This window comes from Gymnoscopelus braueri, assembly GCF_963280865.1.
Source record: "Gymnoscopelus braueri genome assembly, chromosome: 7".
NCBI lineage: Eukaryota > Metazoa > Chordata > Actinopteri > Myctophiformes > Myctophidae > Gymnoscopelus > Gymnoscopelus braueri.
Genome location: NC_137608.1, coordinates 5,326,438 through 5,341,917, shown reverse-complemented (window position 1 = coordinate 5,341,917; position 15,480 = coordinate 5,326,438). Strand labels below are relative to the sequence as shown.

At 42.5% G+C, this 15,480-nt stretch overlaps 1 protein-coding gene across 1 annotated transcript; it reads right to left on the bottom strand.

Moving 5' to 3' along the window:
- Window positions 1-464: 464 nt before the first annotated feature.
- On the bottom strand, window positions 465-13,904 carry LOC308088293 (scavenger receptor cysteine-rich type 1 protein M130-like; the record flags this gene model as incomplete). Its single annotated transcript, XM_080432693.1, has 9 exons — window positions 465-979; window positions 1,821-1,918; window positions 2,089-2,418; window positions 5,156-5,428; window positions 5,693-5,998; window positions 8,483-8,782; window positions 11,533-11,838; window positions 12,104-12,394; window positions 13,787-13,904. The coding sequence occupies 9 exons, from the start codon at window positions 13,902-13,904 to the stop codon at window positions 641-643; spliced, it is 2,361 nt and encodes a 786-aa protein (XP_080288819.1). The 3' UTR covers window positions 465-640.
- Between the last annotated feature and the right edge of the window lie 1,576 nt (window positions 13,905-15,480).

Genomic DNA, 15,480 nt, shown 5'->3' with positions numbered 1-15,480 from the left:
ATTTTGTATTTTAAAAACAAAATGCCAGATGCCAGAGGGTTAACAATAAAATGATAATGCTAGCGTATTACTATAATCACAAAAGCAGTGCTTATAAATCATCTTAAACATCTACAAGTGTATACATAATGTAATTAACAAACCTGTGAGTTCTATTCTTCCAATAGAAACAGTTCTTACAACCCAAACAGGTTCCATACAACAGATCATTAGATCTCTAGCTATTGACCAATAGACTAATTAACTAAGATACAATCACATACAATCAATAGTCAGTTCATTCAGTATTGGACCTACTGTAGCCTGGCTGGCTAGCTAGGACCTCCCACATTAGAGACACTGCTGTTACACTGTTGGATTTAACATGTTACTGTGACATTCACACCCTTCACACATGCATCTAGTTACTAGATTAAAGGATGAAGTTAGCTCCAGATAATTGATAAGTTATCTGATAGTTATAATTACTTGATTAAAAATAGGTGTGTGGACACAGACCAGGTTCAATGCTGTAGTAATGAGATCTAGTCTAGTGATGAAGGCAAGATTCTGGTGGTGCTGACTTAGGAAGATCAACCACAATTTTGTAGCTGCCGCTTTTGTTTGTACACATCTCTCTCGGTGCAGCTTCAGAACCACCTTAGGAGTCCACCTCATACAGGTGGACTCCTGCCTCAGCATCTCCTTGGATATCCACCTCTTCATACTGGTGGTATTCTTCTTCACTGAGTCCAGCTTCAGCATATTCTTGGAGATCTATGTCTTCATACTGGTGGTATTCTGTCTCTGCACTGGGTCCAGCTTCAGCATCTCCTTGGACATCTACGTTTTCATAGTGGTGGTTTTCTGTCTCTTCACTGGGTCCAGCTTCGGCAGCGGAACCAACGACATTATAGTAACCTATCTCAACATTCTCCTGTCTTACATTACAATAAACCAACTCAATGTTGTCCGCTTCTGCCCCCTGTCTTCTGGTGGCCTGGAGAAACACAGCAATACCCAACTTTAACTTAATGACCTTCAAACATAAAAGAATCAAGCCAACAAAAAAACAAATGAGCAGCTGCAGCACACACACGCCTTGTCCCCTATTTAATGGACAGCGCTGTCCCGCTGCCCGTAATGTACATGTTTTTCACACTTTAGGAGCATATCCGTGGTCGTAATATACCAAACAATAGATGTCATTGTTGTGTGTATTTTTATATCAAAAGTCCCTAAAATTGCCAATCTTAATTACTTCCTGTGAACGCAAATGTACTGCGTGATGACATAGATACTCTTAAGAATAAACAAATATTCATTTCATTCACCTGTTTGATTCCCATAGCTCACATTCCTCCAAACACACCTGATTTTAATTACAGAGCTACTCCGTTTTGAATCTCATTCAAGATGACGTCCAGATGGTGTATTACTCATTTTAAACTGAATCACCACACTAATTTATGTATCTGCAAACATTAAAGGTTAGAAATAAGCAATGTAGCAACAAGCATGCTTCACACTTCCACCTCTCTCCCTTGGCAGCGTGTGCCTGCAGGCTACAACTACTAGCCCTCTCTGCTACATACGGCTGCAGTGAGTGAGATTCTACCGTTCCATAGCTTGAAGGGATGGGACCTTCTGATTGGTTGCGAGGCCATTTCAGACTGAAACTTCTAAATAAAATGACCGAAAATGTCCTTTCACTGTAACTTTAACCCTTATCCACTTGGTTGTACACAAGAACGTGGCCCTTCAGGGTGATAAAGACTTTGTGTTGAAGTTTATTCCTCAGTAATGACCTGCTCCACATTGATTATCACTTGTATAATTACCTCCCAGTAACGATAGAGGACTCTGATTAACATCATCAACGGCAGCAGCAGCAACACTGTGAATGTGACTCTGATGATGTCAGCTGTCGCTGACATCTCTGTAAGAGAAATACGTAGGAACAAGAACATCACTGAAACATCATGGAAAGAACAGCTCTCGATAAGAAAACGTTTAGGCCTATTTGAAATGAATTGATGTCACTTTCATGAGTGTCTGTTTCATTCAGTTTCATATTGTGAGTTGAAAGGTCAATTTCATTCAGGTTACCTGTTACAGTTAGTGAGAGGAACTCACTCCCAGAAGAGAAGTTATGACTAAAAACGTCAACGTGATAAACACATCTGTAATTTCCCTGGTGGGTGTGGTTTGCTGCAGAAAACAGGAAGTTGGCAGAGTGATTGGCAGCTGGCTGGGTGTGGTTGTGTGTTGTACTGGATCCAGTGAAGGTGAGGTGGAAGGAGCCTCGTGGGTACTGTGGCTGGATGGAGCAGATGATGGTGAAGTCGGAACCCTCAAACACCTGCTGCCCCTGCTGCTGGCCCTCAGAAACCCCATGTATGGAGGGGAAGACGGTGATGCTTGGCTTAAACAGCAGATCTGTAACAATATAATGTAATGATAATACTTATGGGACAGGTGGCTGAAAATCTGAATCTTTTTCACAACTATTTAAATGTTTCCCATATCAGTTCTGTTCTAGTAAAGAAAGAGGGTGTTTCACTGCAGACAGATCTATTCCGCAAGCCCACAGATAGTAGCACTTTATTTCATGGAGATAGCTTCCACCCTGGACACCTTATTAGGAGTCTCCCCATCAGTCAGTTCCACCGGGCTAGAAGGGTGTGTAGCTCTAATGAATGTTATCAGACACAAGCATTTGACCAAGAGATTTTTGACACAGGGGTACAAACCAGAATGAATTGACATTGCAGCTAAACGTTTTGAGTCTGTCACAGAGGAGGAATGTCTGAACCCTGTTACTCGCACACAACAAAAGAACTATTCCCTTTCTGTATTACCAGATATTCGTCCATGGGCTTTGAAGTTAGAAAGATCCTACAAATATTGGCAATTCATTGAGACTGATCCTAAACTGAAACAAGTATTCAAAGATCCCCCTAAATTGGTCTTCAGACGTTGCCCCAATCCAGGGGTGCAATGCTTACAGGACGGCCTTGCACGCCGTGCATGAACCTATTTGACCAGGAGCACGTGCACGCGCAGGCACACTCATAGATTTAAAACTACTTTAAATTCACACCTCAACAAAGTTTTCAAAGGCTCCCGACTCACACCTGGCGAATTAGGCGAAATAGGAATAAGCCTAGATGCATATCAATTGTCCATTGTGTGACCTGTAGTGTAGGAGTTAAGCGACATGCACGTCACGTCATTAAAATACAGTGCAACCACGTTCCAATTCAGCATTGCAACACTGCCCCAATCTAAGGGACCAACTCGTAGCCTACACTCCTACACACCTCCCACTTTTCTATCAGACATTCCTCCTGGCAACTACAAGTGTTCCGATTGCGCACAATGCAGCTATACCACTAAATGTAAGTCCTTCACACATCCTCATAGCGGTAAGGAAATCACTATACGAGGTGTTATCACATGCTCCACTACTTTTGTTGTTTATCTTATTAACTCTTTCACTGCCAAGGACAACTTTTACGACTTTTTTTCCAAAGGTTCAGACTGCCAAACACGACTTTGACAACTTTTTTGTTTTCAGTGGCCTTCCACCAGATGGCGCTGTTCTCTAACACACGAGTGACCATTTTCTTCCTCAAGTCACACAGGAGATCAGCGTGATCGAAAGATCTACATCACCATTCCATTCTAGCTTAGCGTATTTGGGGAAATGGCTGTATCTTTTTTACGGCCTGTAACAAGCGACTGGGGAGAAAATTCGCGGAAGCACAGTGAAACCCCCTTTAACAATCGTAGGGGGATCAATCATATTGGATATAAATATTCTGTGACTAGTTGAAAAGTTAAGGAAAACCAAAAATCGCTGGCAGTGGTCGATTCATTTAATCTGGCAGTGAAAGATTTAAATGCCCTTGTGGACTGGCATACATTCGCTAATCGTACTCGGATTAGCGAACACAGAAGCAATATTAGATGTGGTGACGACCGCAATCCTGTTGCAATTTTTTTTAGTACACAGCATCACTTTTTGGGGTATAGGAAAGGTGGTTAAGCCTCCCCGTGGTGGGTATCACAATCGTCTACTACTGCAACGTAGAGCTTTTTACATCTATACACTCAATACTATTGCATCATACAGGCTCAGTGAAACAGACCTGAGACCAGCTGTCCAATGAGGACAGACTGTGTTCAGGCAGAGACAGAGCTGCACTTCCTCACTATGAAAATGTTACATGAGATGATAATGTTACAAACTCACCCCTGACTCCAATCTCTTTTTTCTTTTTTAGCCACAAGAAATAGACAATCGTAACAAAAAAACGCACAAACAATAACAAATCAACCTCCCCCTCCATACATGAAAACACATGGAAAATGCCCACCTGCTCTCTGTCCATCTACCACAAGTTGAGGGACAGATTCTTATTTCCACAGCCTCAGAATGCAACTCTTAGCAATTGTCAGACCATACAGCTGTGCCAGTGCTGGGTCGAGTCTTTCTACAGCAGTGTATTGTCCAAGCAAAGCAGTTCCTGGGTCCCGTGTTATGTGAATGTCAAACATAATTGAGTACCATCCCAGTGAGCCATAGTCGGCTATTAGACCTCTGTCTAAAACCGTGTTATAACTGGTCTAAAAGTGATTTTTTTTTTCAATGTCTAGACGTTGATTAGCTGTTTTTTAAGCCTCTATATATAGACGTCTATATATAAATGCTTAAAGAACAGATAATCAATGTCTAGGCTAAGAATAAACATTGAAAAAACTTTCACTTTTAAACCAGTTTTTGCCTAGCTGTTAGACATATTTTAGATGCCAAAAATTATGTAAATTTGGTCCAGAAGAGGTGTGTTAAATTACCTTGCACACCCTTACATCTACTACACATTGGTGACACATTGGAAATATTCAGCATTTTGACTTTTGAGCAGCGTAATCTCTGGAGTACCTTGTACAGGATCAGGTGAAATCTAGTATTTCCTATATTATTCTTATAGAAAACTGTTGGCAAGGACCAGAGGGAGCAGTGTGCCTGGTCAGATCAGCAGTTCAGAACCGATCCACAATCCACAAATCTGTCTGTCTGTCTGTCTGTCTGTCTGTCTGTCTGTCTGTCTGTCTGTCTGTCTGTCTGTCCAATTGATGTCATTTTTGTTGTCGTTGTAGTTTTTTTTACCTGAACAGATCACCTCTAGTGTGTAAATGGACGTTTTAGACATTGTTGTTCCACAGTCCTTCAGTGAACCATCACAGGAAAATGTAATATACCACACAGGCTTAGATGAACCAGTTCTCCATTGTGTTGAAACAACAGAGCCACAGTCCAGCTGTTGACACAGTACAGATGGCTGGAGGCCACGAGGCCCATCCACTGGTCTCCACTTTCCCAGGTTTTTCAACTCCAGTGTACCAGTACAGTTACTGGTTCCTCCAACCAACCTGACAGGCTCTGTACAGAGACAAGCAAAGAAGGTAATATCACTTTATCATTCTGTGTGTGTGTGTGTGTGTGTGTGTGTGTGTGTGTGTGTGTGTGTGTGTGTGTGTGTGTGTGTGTGTGTGTGTGTGTGTGTGTGTGTGTGTGTGTGTATTTATAACCTGAGGTTCACTAGGTTATGGGATATAACTCTGCAACACTATGAAGTGAAAGTTGCCAAATGGGTGCTCCCCGAAAAATTGGCTTGGTAAAGAACATATCGGTTGCTATTATTACCTGAGCAAGTGAGACCAACAGTCTTGTTAGGTGAGAAGATGTTTCCAGTTGAGTTTGAGGTTGTACAGTTCAGTAGAACAGACTCGTTGCCTTCACACTGGAACTCCTTGGTCCACGTTGGAGCCTTCACTTCTCCATAGAGCGCCCCCTGGAGGACTGAAGGAGCCCCACAGCCAAGCTCCCTACAGACCACCTCTGCATCCGGCTGGTCAAAGTCACCTTCACACACTGAGACCCAGGACTGATTAGACTTCACCTCCACTCTGCCAGAACACAAACTAGTCCCATTCACCAACCTCACATACTCTGAAGAGAGAGAGAGAGAGAGAGAGAGAGAGAGAGAGAGAGAGAGAGAGAGAGAGAGAGAGAGAGAGAGAGAGAGAGAGAGAGAGAGAGAGAGAGAGAGAGAAATAAAATGTAGTTTGATCTGCATTTTCTATAACCACACCAGACCATTCAGTTTAATTAATCTAGAACACAAGCGATTGCTATAATTTAAAGTTATCTATATTCAGCAAATACCAGCTCAGTGGCCTTGTGGTTAGAGTGTCCGCCCCGAGATTGGAAGTTTGGGGTTCGATCCCCAGTCGGGTCATACCAAAGACTATAAAAAAGAGACCCAACCTGCTTGGCACTCAACATCAAGGGTCGGATTGGGGTAAATTTCTGCGACATACTAGCGTCATATCCAGGGGTATACAGGAGTACTCGTCCAGGGGTTGTACTTGAACACCTAAAATGTATGCTAATTAGTTGGGCCGAGCCGAGCCTGTATAAAATAAATTACAATACTAATACTAATAATAAGGGTAATAATATTAATAATAATTCTCTTCTGTCTGTTTGTGTATTTATTTATTTATTTATTACGAAGAGGGTGCTGACTGGTGTTTCACTTTTACTATGTGACCGGAGTGGAGGGAGGCTCAGTTAACACTTTACACACTGACAGTCGGACTCAGGCAGCAGAGAAAAGGCGCATAACCCTGTCTGTCTGTCGGCACCTTGGCGCTGAAGCCTAACCAATGGACCATTTTGAATGTACTGCATATGTGTGTGCTGTTTTATATTTGATTATGAAAAAAGTAGGCCTACACTGAATCATTTTACAAAAGAAGAAATGGCTCATTCTCTATAATCATTGTCATTCATATGGTTTGTTCTATTTCAATGATTGTGTTTTCAATTTTGCACTTCAGTGTGCTGTAAATGCTTGGTAGTGTGCAGCAAATGCTTAGTTGTGTGTACTGCAATGAATGGTATGTGTGTGTCATTTGAAAATATGGCTGTGTTTACCAAATCAAAACACAAGTTCCATTTTGTGAACAGTTAAGAGATTTGATGGCAAAGAGTCATCTTACAAAGGGAGTGTAGGGTTTAGCATTTTGTGTGTGAGGTTTTCAGTTTCGTGTGTGCAGTTTTGAGAAAGCCGTTATTGTTTTGAGAAACGTGTTAACAATCGTGAAAAACTGTATTATTGGCTCCTTTTACGCACCTGATTGGCATTCATGCATTAAAAACTGTTATTTTTATCAGATGTCCGATAACTAGTAATCATTCCGGACATTCCGTGACTGGCAGTTTAAAGTGGTTTGGCATGATAGATTTTTAGGTGGTGAAAATTGGAGTTGGTGTTCTGGCATAACATAGCAACAAACTGCCCCCCTCCCCCCTCTGTGTGTGTGTGTGTGTGTGTGTGTGTGTGTGTGTGTGTGTGTGTGTGTGTGTGTGTGTGTGTGTGTGTGTGTGTGTGTGTGTGTGTGTGTGTGTGTGTGTGTGTGTGTGCTTGCGTGCGTGCGTGCGTGCGTGCGTGCGTGCGTGCGTGCGTGCGTGCGTGCGTGCGTGCGTGCGTGCGTGCGTGCGTGTCCGGCCTCGATAGGTCACCAATGTTGGTGTAACTGTCGAGCTACCCACCCAGACACCGACACCCAGACACCAACAGACTAACAGCCGCGCATGCGCGAGCGTTCGCAAATGTAATATAGGATGGTGTTGCATGGTGGTGTCTGTCTGTCACACACCGAACATAGCAGATCTGCAAGCCCAGATTAGAAGGCAGATGAACACGTTTTGGGTTTGTAGATCTGCTGCTGTGTTCGATGGGCCACCGTTGAAGGACGCAATATAAATTACAGGCAGCAGTGCGTCAGGGAGAGAGGGAATGAGAGATGCGTGACAACGGGCATTTAACAGTCTACTTTAGCCTATTTTGTGCAGAACTTAGCATGTTTTACTGAACATGTGAAGTTGGTTTTTCGCCAATTATTATATGTCCGTTCACTCACTCTGCTATAATTTGAGCCACTGGCGCTGTCTACTGGCGATCCTTTTTTGTTCCCCTATTATGCGTGACTTAAATCCACGTCTTAGGCGGTAATTAGGTGATAACGCCACCATCTTATCATATATCATATTTTAGGCATGGGGGACTGTCCATATGTTAATTAAGGGCGAAATGCGGTATCTGCTATTATGGACCTTGACTTAAAAATATTCACTGCATACTTAAGTGCAAAAAGAAATGTTTGGTTGTAAGGACACCGGCAGTTTAACTAATCTGTGCTCATTCAATTCTGATTCTCTATTATCTGTGAAGGGTCTATTTTCATTATTTGTATCAGTCATGATTGTATTGTCTCTCAATCAAACGTTTTCTCTCTAAAACATAAATTAATAAACTTAAATCAATTAATGAAACCCTCCTGGATGGCCCCCCTTGTGTGAAAAAGAAAAGAGAAATATGAGAGGAATTTAAGAGAGTGTTACTGCATGTGGCCCATTGTTTGTTACCTGCACATATCACCTCCACTCTCTCAGTGTTAGTATCAGACTTCATTCTTCCACAATCCCTCATTGAAGACTCTGAACCAACACAGGAAGATCTAATCATCCATACAGGTTGAGCTGTAGAACCATAACTTATTTCTGTTGAAACAGCAGAGCCACAGTCCAGCTGTCTACACACTACAGATGCTGACTTCATGTTCCAGCCAGACCAACCATATACTGGTCTCCAATCTCCCTGGTGTTTCATCTCCAGCGTACCAGTACATTTACTGGTTCCTCCCACCAACCTGAAATCTTCAGGGTCTGTACAGAGAAGAAAGTAAGTAAGTAAGTAAGTAAGTAAGTAAGTAAGTAAGTAAGTAAGTAATAATAATAATAATAATAATAATAGATTTTATTTGTAACGCACTTTTCATTTACAGGAAATCTCAAAGTGCTACAGAAGGCAATTGCATAAAAACAGAAACATCACACCAGTAAAAGAAAACAATAACTAGGAAACTAGAAGAAAACAAGAATTAAAAACATTAAAAACATGGGGGCAGAAAACCAGCTATAAAAATGCTTTGCTAAAAAGGTAGGTCTTTAGTCCTCTCTTAAAACAATCAACTAGTAAGTAAGTAAGTAAGTAAATGAATAAATAAATAAAGTCTTTCATTATAAAATTATGTTGATCAAAGATTTATATTTGTTTTTTTAACACACATTTGTGTGTGTGTGTGTGTGTGTGTGTGTGTGCGCGCGTGCGTGCATGCGTGTGTGTGTGTGTGTGTGCCCGTCTGACTGTCTGTCTGTCCGTCTGTCCGTCTGCCTGTCTAATTTCTGAACCTACTAAGACAAATAATTAAATCCCTGAATGTTTTTAACTTGCTCAATGACACTTGTTATTTTTTACCAATCAATAACCCCAGACTCGCTGTCGCTCTAGGCTATGGGATAAAAGTCCTGTATGAAAAAGGCTGTGAAATGGAAGCAGCCATTTGTGTGCAAGGTGTTCATCCAATATAACCAAAACAAGCAACTCCAACTCCATTTGCTTGGCAATGACATTGGCCAACATGCAACCTAGTCAGGGCCAGACTGAGACAAAAATGTGCTCCTAGACTTTCGGCTCAGGCAGGCCCACTAGCCCCTTTCAGAATCCTGTATATCCTTTTTTGTATTTGGGATGGTGATATCCAGGGTATTCCTCTCATCCGCGCTCCATGCCCCACCTCCCCCATCTTGTGATTGGCTAGATGTACTGTGCCGAGACAATCACAAGACGGGGAGACGGGATATGGTGCGCGATAGTCGAGAGATAGCAAAACTACATTAAAAAATATGGATTAAACATGTTGAATGGCAACGCCGATTAGCACCGATCAACACACGTTTCCCCTGGACCTTAATGCAGTTCAGAGTATCTTTGAAATCTCTCTGCAACACTTTAGAGACGTTATATTTGTCCGAGACCAGAGAGTGGTACCAGCGAGTGAATGGGAGAAGGCATTGACTTTCAAGGGACCCTGGATACCGCCATCCCAAATACCAAAAAGGTATACAGGGTTCTGAAAGGGGCTAGCAGGCCCACCACAACCAGTGCAAAGATACTTTACCGTCGCACGACGGCTTCCCACGTGTGGGGATATAATGTAGTACAGTGCTGCTAATATAAATTGTCACAGTCTACCCGCGGGATTCTGTCGGGAACAAAGGGGGAACCAGCGGTTTCTCCCAAAAGGGCACGTCTTCACACCTCCGACCACCTGGGGTTCAGTTCTTTCTTCGTTACATATTTGCATCCGTGCCGATTTCCTTTTGTCAAACATGTCTAACAGGTCTAAGCCTAGCGCTTTCACTGCCAACTACAACAAGACTACAGAAAGCAGTCATATCGCATTGTATGAGGCACAGTGAAAATAGCAAACTATCTCTCTCTCTCTATAAATAATACATTGAATACATAAATAAATAAAAAAGAGAACTAAAGCTGTTTAAAATAACTCCAACCCGAACATAAATCTAACCTCTAATTATCTAATCATAATAACAACCCCTCTCACTTTATTCAATTCAATTCCAATTCAACTCAAAGCGTCTCTGTCTGTCTGTGGGCCTCAGCGCTGCACAGTAAAATCCTCAGTGTTAATTTATCCATTATTAACTCAGAGAGTGTACCAAATAGACGGCAGAGGGCCATTCTGTAATTCCAAGGAATAGTAAATGATGTTTAAAGAAGTGCATCTGTATAGATCTGTAACCATAGGTCTGTTTGTGGAAATGACGTCACAGAGCTTAAGACAGCACGCAGTTTTATAACTTTCTTTCCTTCCATTCTTTCATATTCATGTTCCAAAAAAGCATTGGCATTTGTTTATAAGCTAACGAAGAAAGACACCTTTTTTTTTTCTTAATGTTTTTTATCCCACAATTTTGTAACCCATTTTCCACCCAGTGCCAATTGCCTACGCTACTCTCCCTCTGCCAGCCTAGGGAGAGCCCATTGAGCTCATGCCTCCTTCAATGCATGAGGAGCTAGCACACCGCTTCTTATCACCTAACAGTGGGGGTTTCCCCGGTAGGACGTAGCACGTCCATCAGGCGCCCCGGCTGACCAGGGGGAGGCAGTATAGAGACCAGGATTACTACATATTTTTCGTGAGGGTACCTACAGTATAGGGGACACGGGGAGAACATGCAAACTCCACACAGAAAGGCCCTTTCACCAACCCCACCTAGGGCATGGGCACTGATGACGCGGAGGAGAAGACACGCCCCCAGAGCCCACAGCGTCCCTGGCAGGAATCGAACCCAGGACCTTCTAGCTGTGAGGCGACAGCACTACCAACTGTGCCCCCGTGACAGACAGACTTAGACTTTGAAAATATTATCTCAGAACTATCAACTCTCTATCTCTCTCTCTCTTTCCACCTTGCACGCTCAAACCCGACAGTGCGGGAACAGTACGGTGGCGGTGGGGACTGTTTAAGGGCCAATTGGGGACAGATCAGACAAATAATTTAGGCAGCACTGTATACAAATACATATATATTATACATTACTATTATTACCTGAGCAGGTGAGACCAACAGTCTTGTTAGTTGAGCTGGTGTTTCTATTTGAGTTTGAGGTTGTACAGTTCAGTAGAACAGACTCACTGCCTTCACACTGGAACTCTTTGGTCCACACTGGAGCCTTCACTTCTCCATAGAGCGCCCCCTGGAGGACTGAAGGAGGCCCACAGCCAAGCTCCCTACAGACCACCTCTGCATCCTGCTGGTCAAAGTCACCTTCACACACTGAGACCCACGACTGATTAGACTTCACCTCCACTCTGCCAGAACACAAACTAGTCCCATTCACCAACCTCAAAGACTCTGGAGAGAGAGGGGGACATTGGGGGGCATTCTATCATTTATTTTATTGTAGTTATTAAAGTTACTTTATGCAAAACAAAAAGGTGCATTAATCCCCCCCCACACACGCACGCGCACGCACACACACACACACACACACACACACACACACACACACACACACACACACACACACACACACACACACACACACACACACACACACACACACAGAGACAGACAGACAGACAGACAGACAGAGAGTCATTGTTGAAGTCATTGTTACCTGAACAGATCATATCCAGTGTGTGTTTAGAATTTCCAGACGTCTTTGTTACACAGTCCCTCAGTGAAGACTCAGAACCAACACAGGAGGATCCAACTCTCCATACAGGTCGATATGTAGAATGAGTTATCACTTTTATTGAAACAGCAGAGCCACAGTCCAGCAGTCTACACACTGCAGATGAAGACTTCAGGTTCCAGGAGTACTCATCATCCACTGATCTCCAGGATCCCTCGTGGTTAATCTCCAGACTAACGGCACAGTGACTGCTTCCTCCTGTCAACCTGACATCTGTACAGAGACAAGAGAGTAACTAAGCAGTAAAAGTAATACCTTTGTTATGATATAAGAGTCCAAACCAAAAGAGCTTTTACTTTTTTTGTCTTAAAGTCAATTATTCATGACTCATTCAAATTGTTATCCAGCTTTTTGCCGGTGAGTATTTATTCTCTCATCCTAGAGTGCATGTGATTTGAGCCACTGCCAGTGCCTACCCAAATTGTGCAGCCGTTTCTGGCAACAAGCTAACTATGTTTTCCTTCCTCTCTCTTCTCGAGTTTGGATCAGGACTGGGCTCATTATTGTATGTCATTATCGGGAACGGGTCAGGCTTGGATTTTAACCCATTCGCGACGGTTCAGGTCGGGTTAACATTTTCAGCCTGTTGAGAACTCTAATGTAGATATATGCAAGAGACTAAACATCTACAACTATGCAGAAGATTCCCTTCTGCATAGTACACTTCCAATTGGCTTGGTTATATTTCTTCTTCTAACTAAATCCTTATTAATTAGCATTGTGTGTACCTGGGTTGCTCAAGTGGCAGAGCACTCTCCTGAGTCATAAGGTTCTGTGTTTAATACCACGTACTGTTACTCAGTGTATGAGTATCAAGAAATATCTGCACATACTGTAGGTCCAGTCATATATGTCAAACTTCCTCTGGGTAACTAACTATTTGTGGTTTAATGAACATTTTGAACAATCCTTTTCTGCTGATCAACCCTCCTATATTTCTGTATATATATATTATATTTGTATTCCTCCCCTTACCATTTTTCCACTTCCTCCTTAAAGGGGGATACCACTCATTTTCAACATTGAACCATGTCATAACATACCTTAGAGCTGTTGTGTGGAAATAAGGACCCACCCCCTTCTATGTCGCCTATAACTGGAGAATTGATTGTTGGGGTCATGTGATCTGTGACGGAAGGTGTACTCTTTGGCCCGCCCTCTAAGCTGCCTCATTCACTAGAATGGTGAATTTCACTTCCAGCTGAAACAGTGCGACTTGAATATAAAGTTAAGACTTGTTAAAGCATTTTCAGCCAATTAATTTCTATTATCGTACAATGTCTTATGAAATGTGATATAACCATAGGCCATTATAAACTACCACAAGTCGCACTGTTTCAGCTGGAAGTGAGATTCCCCATTCTATTGAATGAGGCAGCCTAGAGGGCGGGCCAAAGAGTACACCTTCCGTATGTCACTGATCACATGACCCCAACACATGTCACATGTCTCCAGTTCTAGGCAACATAGAAGGGGGGGATTTTTTTTCTTATTCCCACACAACAGCGCTAAGGTATATTATGACATGGTTCAATGTTGAAAATGAGTGGTATTCCCCTTTAAATTGAATGACCCCGACAACTGTTGCACAGATGCTATAATCACCTGAGCATATAAGCCCAACAGCCTTGTCAGGTGAGCAGATGTTTCTAGTTGAGTTTGAGGTTCTACAGTCCAGTAGAACAGACTCACTGCCTTCACACTGGAACTCTTTGGTCCACATTGAAGCTTTTGCTTCTCCATAGAGCGCCCCCTGAAAGACTGAAGGAGCCCCACAACCAAGCTCCCTACAGACCACCTCTGCATCCTGCTGGTCAAAGTCACCTTCACACACTGAGACCCGCGACTGATTAGACTTCACCTCCAGTCTGCCTGAACACACACTAGTCCCATTCACCAACATAACAGGCTCTGGAGAGAGAGAGAGAGAGAGAGAGAGAGAGAGAGAGAGAGAGAGAGAGAGAGAGAGAGAGAGAGAGAGAGAGAGAGAGAGAGAGAGAGAGAGAGAGAGAGAGAGAGAGAGAGAGAGAGAGAGAGAGTTTTGTATTTATTAAGAAGAGTGTGTTTCAAGCATACATGCAAGATAGGGTTAGTTAGCATGCTTGATGCATACTTGAGCATACTTGATGCTAGCTAGATTGAGCATTAGTGTAGCATGAGGGACATTCAGATATTGAGGTACTGATACCAGAGAGTTTGAACAAAATACAACATTGTTCTTTTTGTTTCATCTTCAGGGTCTCCCATTCATGAAATTGAATGTTGTGGAACTTTATTTTAAGTTACGTTAAGTTAAGTTAAGTGGGGAAATCCCTTATAACTAAGATAAAGTGATCCCACAAACTCAGACAGAGCAGATTGAGATATTTCTGTATAGTGGAGCGGATAAATGCTTTTTTCTGGCAAAATCTTTCAGTTGATGATAAAAGCGTGAACATTGGCATGAGCAGTCTCCATGGGTCACTTGACAAGAAAATTGTCTGAGGCATTTGTAATTTCAAGATGGCAGCCATTTTTCAAGATGTCCGACACCTTAGTGGGCAGTTAAGTGATATGATGGTTTATTTGGTGATACAAGCATGAAAATTGGCATGAGCAGTCTCTGTGGGTCACTTGACAATAGGCCACCCACAGCTACTTGACATTTCAAGATGGCGGCCATTTTTCAAGATGGCCAACACTTTAGTGGAGCAATTAAGTTATATAATGGTTTATTTGGTGATACAAGCATGAAAATTGGCATGAGCAGTCTCTGTAGGTCACTTGACAATAGGCCACCCACAGCTACTTGAAATTTCAAGATGGTGGCCATTTTTCAAGATGGCCACCACCTTAGTGGAGCAGTTAAGCTTAAGAAATCATTTAGTTGGTGATACAAGCATGAAATTTGCCATGAGCCGTCTCAAAAGGTCATTTGACAAGAAACCACCCACAACCACTTGAAATGTCAAGATGACTGCCGTCCGCCACGTGGATCTTTAAATGAGACCTTTTCTCATAGAAATGTATTGGGTTCCTCAAAAAGCTCTGTTTGACTGTTTGACTGTGTTTTGTCTGACTCCTCGCCCACGACCTCTCCAGTTTGGTAAAACCTGTGAGGAGTTGCCTCCCACCGGCATAGCTCTCAGGGTTCACTGAGGTAGGCCTACACAAGCTCCCTTACCACGACAAGGTAACAGTCACAAGGGAGGATATATATATATATATATATATATATTTTTTAAACTAACAGCCATTACATGTGTCAAATAAATACTAAGGGGTGGGGAAACAAAAAATAAGATGAATAAATTAGCACA